Below are 19,700 nucleotides of genomic sequence, written 5' to 3' on the forward strand. Positions count from 1 at the left end.
AGACTGCTGAAAATATGAAGAAGTTTTACTGAAGAAAGTCTAACAGATTCTGTCATCATCAAAGTTAGGCTTTATATAAAAAATGCTTAGAATTAAATTGAAATATTAAAAGTTATGTGTTCACCGAATTGGATACTACTGTCAATAAAAGGTTTTGTGCATGAATGGATATACACCATGGAGAAAAAAAACTCGTGGTAATTGCTATAGTAAAGCAAACAGTGAATATTTGAGGTTGTCATTTCCACGTAACACTAAATTAATAACACTAATTATGCTCCATTCACTGTTCTTGGTTTGATTCTAAAAACACATAATTTCAAGGTCCAAAAATTAATGGAATCGAAAAACAAAAAAGGCAAGTTATTAAAACGGTTAAGTTGCTATTCTTCAAGACGTTTAATATTTCTAACTGAAGCAGAAGTATGAAAAATGTTTTTATTGTTATGTTATTGGAGTTTCGGAATTCCGAGTGTCTGTGAACGTAGCATTCCCTTCACGCTGATTTTCGCGGCGTTGGAGTTGTCAGTGAAACGGAAACAAGAAGCTAACCTGAGGGTTTTCTTTGCTCTGAAACATCAAACATGGAGCATTTTGTATCAACTGTGAAAAGTGAGTCATTTACGATTTGACTTATATTAATTGTAATCAACAAACTTTGTAATTGTGTCACTTCCTGTTGCAACAAACCTAGCTTACATGCTAGCAGGACCGTTAGCTAACGGACAAGCTACACTGCCGACAACTATTTGCTTTGGTCGAAAATGTAATTTAATGTCCACTTGTGCCACTCAGGTTTGTTACTAAATAGCTTTTTCGACTTTTTTAAATACACAAGAGAAGATAATGAACAAAGTATTTGGTTTGGATTTTTATATTTGTAATTAATTTGAATATCTAAAACCCAGTTTGTTTATAAATGTATTTGATTTATAAAAGCTAAGTAAAGTACCACATTATTGATTTTTTAAAATCCTGACAACATTAGAACTGGCCCACGTGAAAGACTGCAATATTTAGGCTTTTCAAACTTGTGTAATTATTGGTGGATGGTGGGTGGATCATAATGAAAATAAAGATACTGAAGCTGGAAAACATATGTGATTAGATAACTTTATTTTCTTAAATCCTCTCTGGAGCTATCCCTACAGACTCTTTTGCCTTTACGCATGTCATGAAACGTATGTCTTTACTCTCATTATCCTGTTGACTTGTCCTCTTTCTTTTTTACTTGCTCAGCTCTCACAGATAACCTGCTGCAGACACAGATGCCAGATTTTGATGAGGCCATTGAGAAACTCTTCTCTAAAGTGTCTGGATTAGATGTTTTGTCAAAAATACCACATTCACAGGTAGATTAGATTGTTGGACATGATTTATAGCCAATTTTACTAGTTGACGCTGTTCTAGACAAGTAAATGTAAGAAAACAAACAAAATATATTAACAATACCTTGGAAAATTTGTCATTATACAGTTGGCAGTGGGAGACTGGTCCATTTTACAGCCAGAGCTACAATCTAACGGTTTACATGACAATATATTATATTATTAGAATGGTTCAACTCAAGCACCTACATTCAATTGAAAATCTGTGGCAACACATTGTTTTGCAAAGAGCGAGGGCAGCCATTTTGATCTTTCGATATGAAAACCGGGTAGGAAAATCTCCAAAAGACTTGCAGTTGCAATTCCACTGAAAACAAGGAGAGTTACTTCTAAATGCCACACTTTTCAGATTTATATTTCTGAAAACAAAATAATTTTTGTTCACCTCACAATTAAGCATAAAATATTGTTTTCATCTATTAAATAAAATCCCAATTGAGTGGATACAAATCCAAGGCACATTTTCAAATTTTAATTTGTAAAAATTAAAATAACCACACATCCTTTTCCTTCTATTTCTACTCCTACTTCCACATAAAAAACAACTGTAACATAGTAAAACTTTAAAGTTGTTAATACTTTAACAACCTGAAAGTTTTAACTGCTTTCATACTTATAATGTGCCGTTTAATTCAAGACTTTTATCTATATTGTTTAGTTCTGACTCAGTTGCATGTATTAAACACTTTATAAAGAACTATATTTGTGAGTTTCATCATTGATTCTCTGTAACTTTTCCAGCTTGAAGAGTGTGCCATCCAGTTGTGGAACTGGTCGGTGACCAAAAACGCCGGTGGTGCTCTGAGTAAAGTTCAAAAAGCCAAAGGTACACTTCTAATCTCATGATCTGCCTAAATGTAAACTTTAACAGTATTCATGCTGATAGATGTGAAGTTTAGACTCAGAAGGAAGGCTGTGAACAGAATTAGTGGCAGTAATGTTGCATCATATTCAAACATTTCCATCACGCAGTTCGTCATGTCGCATGCAGTCTGCTTTACTGCTGTGAACCTGAGAATCCAACAGAGGGCGCCATCCGCAAGCAGATCCTGGTGAGCAGCACTGCAGGCCCTCCTCGACCAGCGCTCAGCATTTCATGAGGAGAAGGCCCATTTATCAGTGTCTGATCTTTACAGATGGCCAGCAAAACGGGCAGAACCTGGCTGGACTGCAAAAATCCCCAGATGGCAGATCATTTCTTGAGGCTTGCTGTCAAGGTGAAGAAAAATGAACACACAGACTGAGAGAGAGAGCTTTAGTCGGTGCAAGTTTAGAGCAAACAGAAACATGGTGTTTTTAGGAAAAAATGCTTTGTTTTCTACCTCTCTAGAGCCTGGAAACCCTCTACAGCCAGCTGATGTCCAGAGGCGACGCAGCAGCCGACGTTACTTCCTCCAAGGCGGATGTGGAGAAGGACCTGCTTCGAATTCTGTCATGCCAGGCAGAGTCGGTGAGCGCATGTGATGTTCGACACCTTCGATGTGAATATTTGTTCTTGTGATATTTGGCAGCTCAGCAAGTGCTGTTCTGACAGACTTGCAGTGTGAAGTGTGAGACAGCTAAAATGTGAACTGAGAAACAATGAGAGGGGGAAATCTTTAATATCTGACAGGGAATAATAAAAGTTCAAGTCTGACCTCGGTTGCAGGCCGTATCCCAAGGGAATAGCGGAGAAGCCAAGGTCTACATGCAGCGATGTAAAGACATGCTGCAGCGGATACCGAAAGATGTAAAACAATCCCTCCGTTTGCACATTTACAACTCTATTTATTGATTTGTCACATTCACTGTGCATATTGTTGCTGAAAGTGAGGGGGAAGCTAACTGTGAACTCACTCTCTGAACGCAGACGGCGTACCTCTCCCTCATGTGCTACAACTTTGGTGTAGACACCTATAATCTGAGGAAGTATGAGGACAGTACTTTCTGGTTGAGGTAAATATGGTATTTAATGTTTGTTGTTAAAAACAGAGCAAGGGAAAACAGTAACGCTTCTTTTTCAGCCAAAGCTACGACATCGGTAAAACGAGTGCAAAGTACGGCCCTGGACCAGACGTTCTGGTGAGACTGAAGTTCAGAGTTCAGAAAAATCACTGGAAATGGTTACAGATTTAAACTTTGCTCCATTTTTCTCACAATAGGCCAAAGCTTTGCGTCTGCTTGCTACAGTTTATCTAGAGTGGGACTGTCAGAGGTTTCAGGAGAAGGCGCTCGATGCCGTCATCTTGGCCAACAAGGTAAGACACGAGACTGATTTAGAGGACAGTCATGCTTTGTGTTTGATTGTCTCTGTATGAATTTTGCAGGAGTGTGTGAGCACATCTGGACTGTATTTAAAGATAAGAATCCTCCTGAGAGCCGAGGCCTCAGACAATCACATCAGAGCAGGTTAGTTAATAACGGCTCAATGAATTATTTATAGAATATCATTAACATTGGACAGAGGGGCGTTGCTACCTGAACATTCAGGGAGTCTTTGAAAGTACTGGGAGGTTCAAGATGGAGGGAGACAAGACTTTCTTTGTATTTTTCACTTAAATTTAAGCTACAGCGACATAATTCAATTTAATTTAATCTGGTAGAACATTACAAAGTGGCGCATAACTGGGAGGTGAAAGGAAAACTTAACATTTAAGATGCAAATTGAAGTACAAAAATGTACAAAATGTGAATAAAATAAAATCTTTAAAGTCTTTAAATTCAAAACTTTATATCCAAAAGACTTGTAGCTGTAATTATAGAGTTTTGATTTTATTTTCATTGTTGATGCACATCTCAATGATCAAATTTTTATTTCTAAAAACAAATTCTAAACCATGTGTAATTTGCATCACTCTCAAACCCAAATAAAATATGATGGTATTTGTGGTTTTATTGTTACAAAATGTGAAAAAAAGTTCTACAGATGACTTTGAGATTCACATTTTAAAGCGTTTTGCAAACATTTTTCCAGGACTTGATGAGATGCTGGAATCACAAGTTCCTCTTGAAGTCTGTCAGAGCGCAGCGAAACTTCTCATGTCTGAAGACAGGTTAAAAAACAATCCTGATTTATTTTCCACCTTTATTTACCCCTAACAATAAATTGACATGTATACATGTACACGAACCCTCCTGTCCAGCCTAAACTGGGATGTTTTTGTGATTATTGTAGAGAAATGCTGGCGTTTGAGTATTTGAAGTGTGTGTGTCAGCACTTTGGCTCGTCCCCTGACCTGGGCGCTGCTCTTGTGCTGCACGTTGAGCTGCTGCTGCAGAGAAACAAAGAGCTGCTGGCCAAACAGAAGATAGAAGACATCATCACTGGTACTGTTGCAATCAGATTATTTTTAATTATTGCAACTGTGCTGCATTTTTTTATGCAGGTGCTTAAAATTGGTAGTAAAGAGCCTTCTAGCGATTGATCGAAAGCCTAAATTTGGAAAACATTTACAGTTGAAACCAGATGTTTAAAAATAAATAAATATATATTTTTTTCTCACTGTCTGAAGTTAAATCAGACTAAACTTCTATTGTTTTTTTTTGTTTTGGTTAGTTAGAACTCCCAAATTTATTTTATTTGCTAAATGCCAGAAAATTTATCAATAGCATTATTTTATTTTATGTTTGATTACTTATTATTCCTTGTGGCTTCATAACTTACTGATCTGTGTAATCTGAAATGTTGGGTAATGTTTTACACCTTAAACAAAGTTATTGAAATTGTGGATATTTCTTGTTAAATTAGTGTTTTGTTCTTTGACCAGTGAAATGGACGATTTCAAAACAGTTTTTTATATTTTAGTTTACCTTGTCCCTGCTGTAAAATGTAGGATTCTATCTCAAGACATTATTAATAACAGCAATAAATGATATGAAAGCATAGTAAATTGAAACTATCTTTTTCTAGTTTATTTGTGCTGGAAAAGTAAAAAAAAACAACTTAACCTTGAAAATGCTTGAAAAACCTTGGAAAACTTTACAAACCCTTTATGTAAAAATCAGTTTTACCTCCCACAGGCCACTACAGTGGTAAACAGCTCACTCCAGATGCGCTGACCAGTTTGCATGTCATACTGTGGGATCAGGCGTCAAAACATTTTGAGGTGTGTTGAACTTATTTTACCAAAAAAAAAATCTGATTTAATACCATTTGATTAAAAACCTCTTCCAGCTGATTGTCTCTGCTTTGTCATTTCAGGCTGGTAACTATGCAGAGGCTCTACAGTGGTATAACTACTCCTTCAGCTTCTTCAAGGCAGGTCAGATGGAGCCAAATCTAGCCAAGCTGCAGAGGAACAGAGCGTCCTGCCTGCTGCACCTGCAGCAGTTAGAAAAGGTAAAATTATCCAAGCATCAGCTGCTCTGATTGAAATTATTCTGCTGCAGTAGTTAATGCACATCAAATCAGCTGATTTTTGTTAAATGTGACTTATAATGCTTACTTAAACAGGTTAGGATAGGTCCATGAGTTATACAAAACATGTTCATTACATTTTTTGCACAAAATCATTCTTAGATAATGAGATTTTAGTCTGGTCAGTTCTGCCTGTTTTGAGCTCCTTTCAGAATGACCCGTTTTAGGGCCCCTTGTCACTTTAAACACAAATAAGCTGCTTCTGGCCAACTTCTATACCTGCACATGAAAATAGCTGCAAAACGAAGCGCAGTTATACAACCGCACATATTTGAAAAGCAGAAATGGAGCCTCCTGCACAACCAACAAGAATGCGTCAAATGGTTTCTGAATGGTAAGTCAAAAACACAACACTCGTCTTTTCTAGCAGCCATTGTACAGCAGATACGACGGTAAAATTAGCTGACCTAAAGGTGCTGGAGCTCAGTTTGGGTTGCTAGGTAACGATCTGGGCTTTGCTGGGGTTGCTCGATGATGTTGCATTCTGGAGGTTTTTGAAACGGCTCATTTTCCAGACACCAAAAAACATTAACTTGACAAAAAATGGCTGGATGTTTTTTTTTAAAGCGTTTGTTCTGTTTTGAGAAACAGTAGAGATATAAATGAAAGTATTAAAAAAAGCACAAAATGTTAAATATCAATAGTAATTTTCTGAAAATTGTTTACATTTGTGTCCTCAGGCTAAAGAAGCAATTAAAGAAGCAGAAAGGTCTGATCCTGAGAGTATCTTCACTCAGTTCTGCATTTACAAGATTGCTGTTCAGGACGACAACGTACAGAAAGGTATATACATTAAACTATAACTTTATTGAGACCATTTTGTTTTCTTCAGCAAATTATTTGTGTTGTTTCTTTGCAACAGCTGTAGAGGCATTGAATGCGATGGGAGTCCTGTCCAAGTCGCCTGTATCCAGCGAAGACAGGCTGCTGCTATCAGAGAGCGCAGCTTCCTGTCTCCTCTGTCTGGCAGCTCAGATTGCTCTGGAGGTAGAATTCATCACAACGCTCGTTACTCGTTCCAATCACGAGATTAGGTCTAATAGAAAATTCATCACATTTCCCAGTGCCGTGGTGTTATTATGTTGATTAGAGCGCCTTATCAGTGCTCCTTGCAGTTCGGACACAAGTTCAGTTCAACACAAATGAGCGTGTTTATGTGTAGGACGGTGATGAGGAATCATGATGTCGTCACTTGGACCATATGTTGTTGGGCAGGAGGAGTAATAACATGAATCAAACGTACTCCATCTTGAAAAGCTCAAAACATTTAAATGTGTAGCATTCTTTATGTTCATATGATCAAACTGCAAGCAAATATACAATGACTTGTAGAAGTTTTTAACTTTTTTCACATTACCAAGACAGACTTCAATGTAGAGATGTTGTAAATGATTATTTTAGTAATTGAGTATTCTATCGATTATTCTGATTATTAATTGAGTAGTGAAATAAAAAAATTTATCAAATAAAACATTGGTAAATACTGCCATACTCAGTATTATCGTTGGATATCAACATTGGCTCTAAAAACGAAAGAAAGGCGGACATTATCATCAATCAATGAAATCCACCCAGACCGAACTTGAAAATTGGTCTGCTAACACTTAGCTTTTGTCAACAACTCGAAGGCGGAAGAGAGAACATAAATAATCACCCGGCCGCCACACGGTGCACTAAATAATAAAACATAATTTAACAAAGCTTCGAGGGAGGTAATTTTCCTCTACGAATTTTAATAATCGAGATACTCAAGTCATTCAAGGAATCGTTACATTTTACTTCAATGAATACAAACGCCTGCCACACTTTTTATATATATATTTTTATAGACATATATACTACTTCCTTTCACAGTTAATTGCTTTTTATCTCATAAAATTCACAGGATATGAATAGATTTTTGAGGTTAAACTGATTATTTAACTGATAATTACAGTTAAATAATGTCTGATCATTTTGAACATTCATGATGGGAACGTTTGTTTGTTTGTGACAGAATGGAAGACAGGAAACTGCAGTGAAAGCTCTGGAGGTTTTATGTGAGAACTCAAAAGACGAAGTTCACGTTCTGATGGGTCTTAGGTCAGTAAAATATATTTATACTTATGTGTTAATAATGAGGAGAATGACATATTGTTTGCAGCTTGTATTGTTGATTTAATGAATACAGCCTTGAATGTTTTTGTAATTATTGAGTAACTTCTTGCTCTGTTTTCACTTTTCATAGTGGATGTTGCAACAGGATGTTATTTTTTTATTCATTTACCTTTGTAAACTTAAAAGCAACAGTTCAATATTAAATATAAATTATATAAAATGATGTCAGGTATAAAATTTCAGTGCTTGGTGGGTCTGTTGCTGGATTTGCATAAATAAAGTAATTATTTTTAGCTGGTGTGCCTTACAGATTGTAGTGATTCTGCTTCTCGGTCACCTCCAATGATCCACTGACCCATTTTCTCCAGCTTTCCCACAGAAACTGTGTTTCTGTATAACAATGTTAGTAGGTGAAAGAAAACGAGGTCAGCGCCGGGTTCTTTGTTTTTATTTTCACAGGTGTTTGGTCCGACTCGTGTTCTCCTCAGCAGAAAACTCAGCTGATCAGTTGAGGTGAGGCAAAATGTAAAAAAATAAATAAAAAACTAATTATATAATGTAATCTTTGGTTAAGGTTAAGGTTATACATCTAAAACAATCAATCCTTGCAGGGATGTGAATCTGGACAAACTCCTGCCGTATCTGAAACAGGGTGAGCAGATTTATAACTAATAAACATCTGAAACCAGATGGATTTACATTTATTTCACTCTAGATTTTTTATATTTAATGTCATCTAGGATTACCAATATTATTTATAACATTTTAATAAACACGACAAAATAGTGCAGTATGTTTGGATGGGGAAAATTTCTAATTTTAGGCAGTATCTGGGTATGTCAGTAAGTATTTTAATTGATAAATAATGCATCAATATCTACCGAATGGGGGACATAAACAGCTTTAAAAATCCTTCTAACATCAACAGTATAAAGCTAATCTGTTAATTATTTATGAATTAATCGATTGATAATTGGATAGCAAAAGGTTCTTAATAGGAGATTTGAACCAGGTGGAGCTAAAACTATGCCAATTGGGGAATTTTTGTTAGAGCATATTTAACAGATATATTAAGATTTTTAAAAAATCTTTTATTTAAGACAGTTTTGTCTTAATATTTGCTCTCAATATGTTGTTCTTTCAGCAAATAGCATTTTTCTGAGTCTGTGTACGCCATTTAACAACTAATCAATTACTAGATTAGTAGATGATTATTTTAATAATTTATTTGTCACTATTGATTGTTTCCACCAATTAAATAATAGTTTCATTTCTGATCTAGTCGTCATCCTTCTTGCGTTAAACAGGCCTTCAAAGTTTTTAAAACTCACTCAGAAAGTTTAGTCTTATTTAATATAAGTGGAAAAAGTTAAGCATCTTTTTATTCAGTGTATGTCATGTCAAACTCAAGGCCCGGGGGCCAAATCTGGCCCGCCGTAGATTCTTATATGGCCCGCTTGACTCTTGAAGGTTATCCTGCAATAGTCAGCCCCGCCCACTCCTCACTACTTCACAGGGCTGCCTACTGACCAGTTCTCCGTCTAACAGGTCCGGAAAATCTCTGAGACCTGGGTATTACCCTAAAAGTACTCTATAAGAGATAATCTATTTAAACTGGTGGCGAAAGTGATTCGTCTAGCCCTAACTACCTCCAATCCAGAAGTTATGACCCTTTACAGTTAAGAAACAATCAGCTGAGTAGCCCTCGCAGCTGCATAATTCCAATAACCACTTCTGTTAACGGTAGCCCACTTTCTAAATCATAACTTGCACTTGGAACCGGCTAGATTAGTTTTAGTGACTTAGATGTAAGTCCCAGGGTCATTATTTACTCTCACCAAAGGAAATTATGAAGCCTCCTATTTACTGGAATCATGTACATTAGTTTTACCTTAATTAAAAGAACTGGACAAAGATTAAATGACTCTATTAATTCCAATGTCCACCAACCTCGTTAGAATTTTATAGTATAAATTTATTAAGCAAGCTTAAGCAGGGATATGCGTACATACAAATCAATAATCAATCGTATATAATTCAAAAAACAGTGTAATAAAATTTACATGTACAACCATACTACCCTGTCTCCTTTCCCTAAGAGTCAAGTCGCACGTTCTGAAATGGAATTTCAGTGAGCAGATTCAACTCATACCCAGACGATGGTGGATCTTCTGGCAACAGGAATTTCTAGCAGCCTTGGTTGAGGTCTTTGCCTTGTGTGGAAAAGCCCTCCGTAGAAAGGAAACAAAGCGGAACGGGTCCGAATCCTTTTTGTGAAACCCAATTCCTCATCCCTGAGGGACCTTTGTCCTTCCTCCAAGTCTTGTTGCAGAGTTTGAGATGGCTGGGTTGAGACGAGACCAACGGTCGAATAAAGAACCAGAGATGGGGCGATGGGACCCAGTCCTTTCTTAGCGGTGTGAAGTCCGAGCTTCCCCGTGGTTCTGAAGTGCGGTCCGTAGCTCAATCTGCTTCTGCAAGTTGTCTCTCCTTCTGCGCCGCCGGACTGGGAACAACTGGTTCCTCTTTTCAGCCCCTTTTTATGCCTCTCTTCCACCATGTGTGTGTATGGGGAGGTTTGGTCTACGTGACTTGCTTCACATCTGCTGTCTCTCATGAAAAAGTCCCCACATTTCTCAACCTGTTTTTGCTGACCGTAGTGGAAGTTCCCGTACTTCCCCTTTTTCCGTTGCCTCAGCCAAACTCACCGCACCACCCATCCTGTGCGCTTTGGCCATCTGTTCAGAACTGCTTGCGACATTTCCTGTTTCAGGGCTGTACTGCATTCCTCTCTGTCTATAACTCACTATCCTTTATTATAACTCATTGAACATATTCAACCTATCGTTAAACCTGTGAATTGATTTCAAATGTTCACAACTTCACATTCACTGACAATAAATCACATCTCTTTCTTATTGTTAATCAGTAACATAATCATTACATAGTTAAATCATTACAGATCATTAATCAGAGATTCTTTGCAGAAGGTTACTGAGTGATTACTTATACTCATATTATTCAGACATATTCAACTTAATTATACTCATATTATTCAGACATATTCAACTTAATTAACTTTTAATCAAACCACAGGATCACTTTATTTCTTCCAAGCCATTATGCATCTTTTTCTGCGTGTGCCTGGAAAGATCTCATACCCTTATGCCAGTTTTCTTGACACTCTAAATTACATCAATAAATCCGTCCAGTTTTTCACAAATCTGAAAAATCCACACAAAATCAACAAATCCCCATATTATTTCTGATTATACTGCAATTCTTTCTTAAAATTGTTCAAAAACACCGGGTTTAAGAGATTGCTGCCTCAGCCTTAGTTGATGTCGAATTATATTCTGTGATTGATACGGCGAGTAACAAAAAGTCACATTTTACATGATACATTAGCGCAAATATCCCAAAAATTCCTTAGGAATATTTCTGAATTAGCACCACCAAGTCTGTGATTTTGATTACAAAAAAACACAAGAACAATCACAAAATCCTGTGATTGTTCTTCTTAACAGCTTAATTTTATCAATACATTGAGGCACAACCCGACCTTTAAGAACATTTACTGAGTTTGACGCCCCTGGTGTATGTAAATATCTGGTTTCAGCCGTTTTACTTCGCATTTCCTCTAAGGTCTCCATAACCCTGAAAGTTTTCTCCTCCCAACAGCTCTGCACACAATTTCACACCAGTCTCATACGACTGCTGAGCGGCGCGCTGAGGACGCTAACTGGTTCAGAAAGATTGGTACCGACTCTTTCTTTCCTTGCCACTTTAATATGACACGCTGTGCTATCACCTAAAATCTTGCGGCAGCCTCATTTTGTCGGTGTGTGGGTGCTTCTGTTGCAGCCTGGAACTCGGCTCTGCAGTGCGAGAGCAGACCTGACGGAATGAGGGATTTCTTTGTGCTGTCCTACCGGGTAAGTGTGCCGGTTGACCCCGTCATGGCTGACTTAGGCACAATTAAGGAATTAAATGTTGCTTTGACAAGAGACAGTTTTACCGTTCACCTTTTTAGCATTTTACATAACTTAGACCTGTTTGTTTACAATGCATTGTTAACTTAATTTAAAAAATATATATACGAGGCGTCAGGAGAGCCGGAGTGCCAGCGCTTGGCTCGATTCCCTCCAAAAATGGGGATGAACCAAGGGATGAAACTATTGATTGTTAACTGGAGTATGCAGACTCCAAATGTGTCATTTTCTGATAAAACAACATATTCAGAACAGTAATTAAGCCCAAGTTGTACAAAATACATATTATACATTTTACACTTCAGATGAAAGCACCTTTGTCTGTAAATATGTTCTACCCAAAACTTTTTCAGTGGTAAAGTTTTAACCTGAACCGGCTCGAATTGACTAAAAGAATGCTAGGTTATTGCACAGAAGGCAATAAAATGTTTATTTTCCTATTTAAAAAAGGAATTGAATTCTGTGTTTATATGCATATTTTAATATATTTATAAAATTTTATTAACAGGGTTTAGTGGTTAAAAGCTGTTTCTAAAAGCCATGACATCGTCATGTCATTATTTAAAGAGACAATAATCATTCTGTATGTAAACTTCTGATATTAAAGACATGAGTAAATAAATCTCTTATAGATTCTTTATCTGAAAACATACAATTATTTATGTTTTAGCAAAGATAAATAATTTTAGTAGTTAGAACTGACCTAAAATAAGAGAAGGTTGGCCTGATTTAACTTCAGACAGTGAGAACAAAAAGGTATTTTTATCTGGTGTACTAGGGGTGGACTGATTTATTGGTGCCAATTTCCTTAATTTTGGGAGATCAGTGATCAGCCGATACTTGGATGTGAAGAGGATCTTATCTTTCTCAACAAAAGTCTAGAAATCAGCCACTGTCCTCTTCTGCTCTGCAGTGAGAGGTTTGACTGGCAGACCGACCCACCAAGTCATGTCTGCACGTTTGAAATCACTCACTGTTGTCAACTCAGCGGCTTTCTTGCTATATTTAGCAACATTTCAGACAAAAATTTAAAAAATTGGTATCAGCCAAAATCAGAATCGGCAGGTCAGGATTTTTAAAGATCGGTAATCAGCGATCTGCTAGAAAACTACAATCGTTGCACTCCTAATGTAAACCTCTGGTTTCAGCTGGACAGTGGTTGTATTTTCCAACATTATCTCATTTTTATTCATGTCTTCTTTAGCAGTTGCTAAAATAATTTCATCAGAACATAAATGTTTTCACTTCAGGTTAAACTGAGTTAAAGCAGTGCATTCCTGTCTTCCTTTAGTTGCCAGAGATAAATAATTTGTTTTTCTGCTTGACCTTAAAGCTCTCCCTGCTGTGCCCTCCTGACCGCGCTCTGCTCATGGGCCAGAGGACGTCTCTGCTGATGGCAGCTGCTGCCTCTTTGGAGCTCTGCAGGAAGTCTCCTCACTCCACCCAGGTGTGCCACCCACTCCTCATCCTCTACATTTAGCACACTCACCATCAAAAAGGATGGAAATGTACCAAGACCAGTGGAGAGGAGGAGAGGTGACTAACCACATTACTGGCGTTGGCATGGGCGTCTTGCATCGGGAGGAGAGCCGGGCACTAGATGGCGCCAGTAAATCCTTGTGTTGGTTTCACAGGCGGAGGATCTCACTCTGGCTCTGGAGCACATTCAGGCCTGTTGGGAGGTCTGCAAAACCCTGAAAGCATCAGGTACAGCAAGCGAAAATAACAGAAACCGACAGGAAGTGGGAGCTAGTTCAACAAATATTTGTCTAAATGGATTTGAAGGCAACCTTCCAGCGGACCCGACAGACTCCCTGCTGCTGCTGTACGAGTTCGAGGCTCGTGCAAAGCTGAGCGATCCGAAGGTGGAGACGATTCTGGAGTCTGTCCTAGAGCTGGAACACGTTGAAACCAAAGTGTTGGAGACCATGGCAGGTTAATAAACACTCATTTAATCAGAGGAAACTAACTCTGATTTTATCAGTGGGTTTTGAAGATTTAAGTTTTGGAAAATCAGGATTTATTTTTTTTTTTCATCCAAGGCCCTCCATCTTGTTTGACAAGCGTGTTTTACAACTTCTATCCATTTGGTACTAGAAATCAAAATTTAATGGTCCCTTTAATATTTTGTTTCTTTTTTATTTCAAGAATAAAGTCATAATATAATAATACAGTCATAGTAATATGAGAATAAAGTTGTATGACAATTAAGTCTAAATAATACAGAATAAAGTCTTAATATTACAAGAATTAAGTCATAAGATCTGGAGAATGAAGTAGTAATTTTACACTAAAATAATTGATTATCCAACCTTATCAAAAAAGAAACTTTTTCCTCCCAATTTTTTAAGACTTTCTTCTACTAAAATTGCATGTTTATTTTTGTTATAATTATGTTATCGTAATTAAACCAAAATTCTCGTAGTCTGGCCCCAATTCTACAAATTGCAAAACTAACGAAAGGGTCGATTGAAATAAATAAAATAAATGTAATTTCTTCATTAGAAAAGAAAGCGAGAAAAAAAAGTATTGATTAAAATCAGAAATAAGTAGTAAAGCAATTAATTGCACAATAAATAAAAATAAGCTTGATAACTTCCATTGTGATGATTAATATCTTTTATATCCTCCATTTACAGTGTTTACATGTTTATTGACCTTTGAGAGGGCACACTTCCATTAGTTTGCTATTATCAACATATGACTTGAAAATGGACAATATAATCGCAATAATTTCTGGGACAATTTATCATCCAGCAGAATTTGTTATTTCTACCGGCCTAATCAGAAAATATGAGATTTTCTTTAATCCTATCTGAAACGTTATTACTTAAAACTGCAGTATTTAACCTTTGTAAAAAAATATTTTAAAAATATTTGTTAAATCTATGACCATGTGACAGTGTAGTACAAGACAGATAATCCGTGAGAAGACAGATCTCATCTGCCTCAGCTCTGAACTACTATTGCCGCTCCAGTCCAAAAACAACCAATCAGAGGCAGGATTGCCTCTGATTGGTTGGCAATCCTGCCTCTGATTGGTTGTTTCTAGTTAGCACTGGGAGAAGGCAGAGGAGCTGTTTTTTTTCCCCACAGATTTTATGCCTCATATTGTCATAACATAAAGACAGGTTCATCAAATATTTTTGATAAAAGTTACATACTGCAGTTTTAAGTATTTATTCTGTTTTTATTGGGTTTTTTTCTTAATGAAGGCTTAGCCATGGAGCCTCCAGCCCACTTCCCTCAGCTCTGCAAGAAGGCCCTGAGAGCCGCTCTCTCCCTGCACAGGAAGCAACCCCAGGCCGACCCGACGCACTGCAGGCAGCGCTGCGCCACATGAAAACATGCTTCTTTATTTCTAGAACCAGAATTTCTAATTGTGCGTCTCCGTCTTAGTAAGTACGTCCACAGCCTGATCAAGCTGTCCCTGCCGAGCGGCGTGTCCGAGGTGGAGAGCCGCGTGCTGCAGGAGCTGTGGGATTACTTCGAGGACGCTCTGTCCATCATCTCAGCCGCGGTGAGCCAGCGCCAACAGAACTGCTCCATAATTAACCCCCTCTTCTCCACTCTACCGCTGCCCGCTGTTTCTTGGAAACCTCTTTTTTTTTTTTTTTTTATCAATGGGCTTTCAGCCACACTTCAATTAGCAGATGCTTCCATTCACCACCCCTTCCTGCCAATTTGAATGTTAATGTTCTGCAGAAATCGTCCCACTCCCGGTGAGCAGCGCCTCTGAAAGAGATGTGGGATTATTGAAACATCACACTGCCTTTCAGGCGCTGCATATTTCCCCTTTCAGAGGCAGTTATTACTTGAAAGCTGTCGAAATCTTTGGATCAAAGTAAAGGGACAAGATTAAAAGTGTTACAGAATATGAATGAAATTATTAAAACGAGTTAGTAAAAAGGTTAACACACAAAATGGCAGGATTTGATGAAAGTTTCTGAGTAAAGGGAACTTTAGTCAATCCAGGTGGCCGCTGCTAAAAAGCCTTTTTTCTAACATCTTCCTGCTTTCCTCCGCAGCCGGACGGCTTTCCAGAGATGGAGACGCTGTGGCTGCTGACTCAGGCGTGGAACGCCGGGATTCTGCTGTACAGCCTGGCCCAGTACCACGAAGCCGAGAAGTGGTGCGGCCTCGCCATGAGCTTCATCCGACACCTGGGGTCTCTGCGGGAGAGCTACGAGATGCAGGTAGAGCATCGGAGTCATGTACGGAAAAGGATTAGGTCCAAAAATATGATAAACTTTGGACATTTTTCTCAAAATTCTAATTCTGTCAATTTATGTCAAAATCCAAATAAATAACCAAACAGGTATGTCAATTATGTTGTTAGCATATAAAAATAATCACATAATTGTTTCTTCTCACGTGATACTTTTAAGATTAGATTTGCCTGATGATGCATAAATTATCAAATTTTTCAGTGGCACTAGTAGTCTTCCGTATAGTCATCATTCTTATTGGACTCAAATCTGTAAACGTGTGTTTTCTTTTTTTTGCAAGTAAACATAAGTGTTCGTGCATAGAACGGCATATTGGGGCCATTGTAGATAGAACAAAAGAAAACATTTTTAATTTTTCGGAATGTATTTTCTAGAAAATTTCTGAGATTTATTTCAAAATTTTCTGGCAGATTTTTGACTTTTGAAACTCATAAATTTCCAACAAATTGTCCTAGAAAATTTCTGGCAGAAAATTACTTTTCCATTTTCTTTCCATCTGCAATGGCCCTAATAAATCGTCGTACTTGAATTTCAGAAAATTATAGAAAAGTGAATTTATTTCAGTAATAAAAAAAAAAGTAAGTCATACAGATGCATTGTTTTTCCAGCATTACCAACACTGTCCAGTAACTAGAGGTGTATTATGGGATATGTAGTGTGGTTAGCGCAGGCCTTCAGTTTTAATTCTGATTTACTGCTAATAAAACAAATCGTCTTAGAAAATGTTATTACTTAAGAGTTATTTTCCACAAAGGCTTAGCCATGTATAGAACAGTGTTTAGAGCGTATAAACAAGCATATTAATAGAAAGTTAAGTTGTAGGAAAAACGTATAGGAAAAAGGCATACAAGCAGTAGGGATAACTGCAGCCTTGAGAAGATTGTGACGTCTAAAACCTTCCCAAATGAAGGTAAAGTTTCCATTTTACTTGGTAATTAGAATCTGGAGGAAGAGCGGAGAAACAGAATCCATGTTGCTCGTTTTTATGAAGTCCAAAGTCAACGCAGCCGTTTGAGAGGAGGTTTTAGAGCACTTCCTGCTTCCCCCTGCTGACAAACTTCAGAGATATGACTTGGTACCGACCCACAGTGTACCAAAGCTGGTCCAACGCCCGTGGTGGTACTGGCCTGACCTTTAACCCCACAGATAATCGATGGGAATCTAGAAGCAGTGTGGGCTTCCAGAACCACAGGCTGATTGCCTCCATGCCACACTGCATTGATGCAGTAATTCATGCAAAAGGAGCCCCAACCAAGGCCAACATTAGTGAAAAAAATCTACTTTTCTTTGATATTTCTTTGAGAAGTACCTGTATACTTGTGATGATTGATGAAGAGTGAAATTTTTGTGATGTGTTTTCAGCTCATGATGCTTTAAAAAATAATAAAAATCAAGTTAAATGTTTGTTTCCACAGATGAGTGGGCTCTACAGTGAAATCCTGGACAGACTGGACAAAGCGAAGAAAAACATCCACACAGAGGAGTAAAACGCTCAGTTCTTCTCACCTCGATGTTCTGTGTTGTGAAGGAGAACCTAGCAGGTTCATCCCATCAGTTTGTTACAGGTAAAAGTTCTTTACGTTCAAATATCCGGGCTTCCTGGAAGACGACAGTATTTATTACAGCTTGATCTGTTCAGAAAGTTTGCCGACGATTTTTCATTCATTTTCTAGTGAACTATTAAACCCTCCTGTTTTTTTCCCATATCTTTGTCTGAATATAAATTCCATAAAAACTTGCTAGATTTTGTATTTTGGATGAAATGTAATAGTATTGTTTTATATGCATATTAATGTTTCCATTTGAAGTTTTTTTTATCCTGTTGACTCATTTAAAAAACTTTTTTTTAAATCTAGCTTTACTTTTCATTCCTTTGTGTTCAAATGCCCTATAAATTTCATGCTCTGTTTCCCATCTGGTGGCAAAGTGTGGAGAAATGTTAACTTTTAAAACTTCACGCAAAACATTTGGTTAGAATCGGTGTTTCTGCCAATTATATGGAAGGCCAAAAGGGACAAAATTTTAAAAATACATAATTAAATCATGAATTAAATGCAACATTGAAATAAAGGTTTAATTTAATGTTTTACAGTTTATGTATAAAATCTCATTAAATGATTAAAATTAAAACTACAGACCAGTTTTAGCACCGCCCCTCGACTTTGATTGGTGAGTTGACAGAAAATTAAATATCTTCATCCACAATTGTAAGTTTGTATTTTAACCATTTAATGACATTTATTAAATGGTAAAATTAAGCATTTATTTAAAGTTATGTTTAACTAAATGTAACATGCAATTAAATTAACTGCAGTACCTATTAAACTATTTATTTCATGGTGCATTTTTTAAAATGATTTAATTATATATTGTTTAATTTTGTCCCTTTTGGCCCTCCATACACACAGGATGGAAAACGTACATCAATACACAATGTTTCTATGGCATTATTTATAGGAGCTTCTTTTTTGTGTCTAAAGGACAAACAATTTTGCCTAAATATCAAAAATTGATCGATGTTGCAAACATTTGACTCCCCTAAAACATTGCATTTTTATAGGGGAAAAAAGGAAGAGAAAAACAAAACTAATCACTAAAACCATCATTTAAAGGCTTACAAATTTGAAAAATACATTATTTATGTTCCTTAGACTTATTATTTCTATGGCCAAAATAAAACGAACCCCAAGGGTTTAAAATTTGCACTTGATTGCCCGAGCCACTTAAAGCAGAATGACAAGCACATCAAGATTATAACTGAGTCACATATTTTATTTTCAAACAAATAAACTCTCGTCAAGTCCCAAAATAAAACCCAAACAAAAAAAGTTGCAGGACCGTGTTCCCTCATGACTAGGACAGGGAAGACCATGAGGCCGAGTGTCCTGATAGGCTGTACCACCTGCAGTGACAGGAAGGAAACTACTGTACAATCAAAGGGTTCATGTTTGCAAGCACTTACTGCACAATGTGCCAGAACAGAAACATATCATCACCCCAAAAGTACAAACAAAAAGAAAAAGAAAAGCCTGAGTCCCCCTCCCCGACCCCTTTCCCCCATAAAATAAAATAAAAATAAAACGCATCATGTCTCTCATCAGAACGTCCCTGGCCAGTTATACACACACAGATGCGTTCAGGTACCGTTAACCTCAATGGAAATAGGAGTGATATTGAGTTCTTTGGGCTTTGACGCGGCTGACCGAGGTATGAGTACACACGTTAACAGTCAGCTGGATGTCCGCTGAACACCAGAGAGGACCGACTTTAAGCGTCTAACGATGGAGGGTTCCGCCTGCATTGCTTTTATTTTACATCTTCTTTTTTGAATCTATACACCCAGACAAGAAATTCCACGTAGACAGTTCCCTACTCCAGGGAACTGGATCCCCGTCTCGCTAGCTAACCGTTCCCATGAGAAATACTGACGTTGCAGCACATTTTCGAACGGAGCTTGAAGCTCAGGAGTAGCTCAGACTTTTACTTACCTGACGTCTGCGGTCTATAAAACCTGTCTGTCCGAGTTCGAGTCACACATGCATGAAGCACAGGTGAGGAGGGGACGCATGAGGGGAGGGGCTTATTTACATTGTTCAGC

General features: G+C 37.5%; 1 protein-coding gene across 1 annotated transcript; it reads left to right on the forward strand.

The window, feature by feature from the left end:
• Positions 1-1,178: 1,178 nt before the first annotated feature.
• On the forward strand, positions 1,179-19,099 carry tex11 (testis expressed 11; the record flags this gene model as incomplete). Its single annotated transcript, XM_032555085.1, has 28 exons — positions 1,179-1,352; positions 2,130-2,214; positions 2,361-2,440; positions 2,525-2,605; positions 2,719-2,838; positions 3,037-3,117; positions 3,238-3,323; positions 3,392-3,449; positions 3,530-3,625; positions 3,695-3,776; positions 4,342-4,420; positions 4,543-4,694; positions 5,388-5,473; positions 5,569-5,706; positions 6,465-6,567; positions 6,647-6,771; positions 7,781-7,866; positions 8,341-8,394; positions 8,493-8,533; positions 11,563-11,640; positions 11,746-11,816; positions 13,207-13,320; positions 13,508-13,580; positions 13,659-13,808; positions 15,089-15,197; positions 15,273-15,393; positions 15,902-16,069; positions 17,518-19,099. Coding segments are annotated over 28 exons (2,763 nt in total), but the record flags the coding sequence as incomplete, so codon positions are not given.
• Positions 19,100-19,700: the final 601 nt, after the last annotated feature.

The sequence above is a fragment of the Xiphophorus hellerii genome, chromosome 23, assembly GCF_003331165.1.
Source record: "Xiphophorus hellerii strain 12219 chromosome 23, Xiphophorus_hellerii-4.1, whole genome shotgun sequence".
In the NCBI taxonomy this organism is placed as follows: Eukaryota; Metazoa; Chordata; class Actinopteri; order Cyprinodontiformes; family Poeciliidae; genus Xiphophorus; species Xiphophorus hellerii.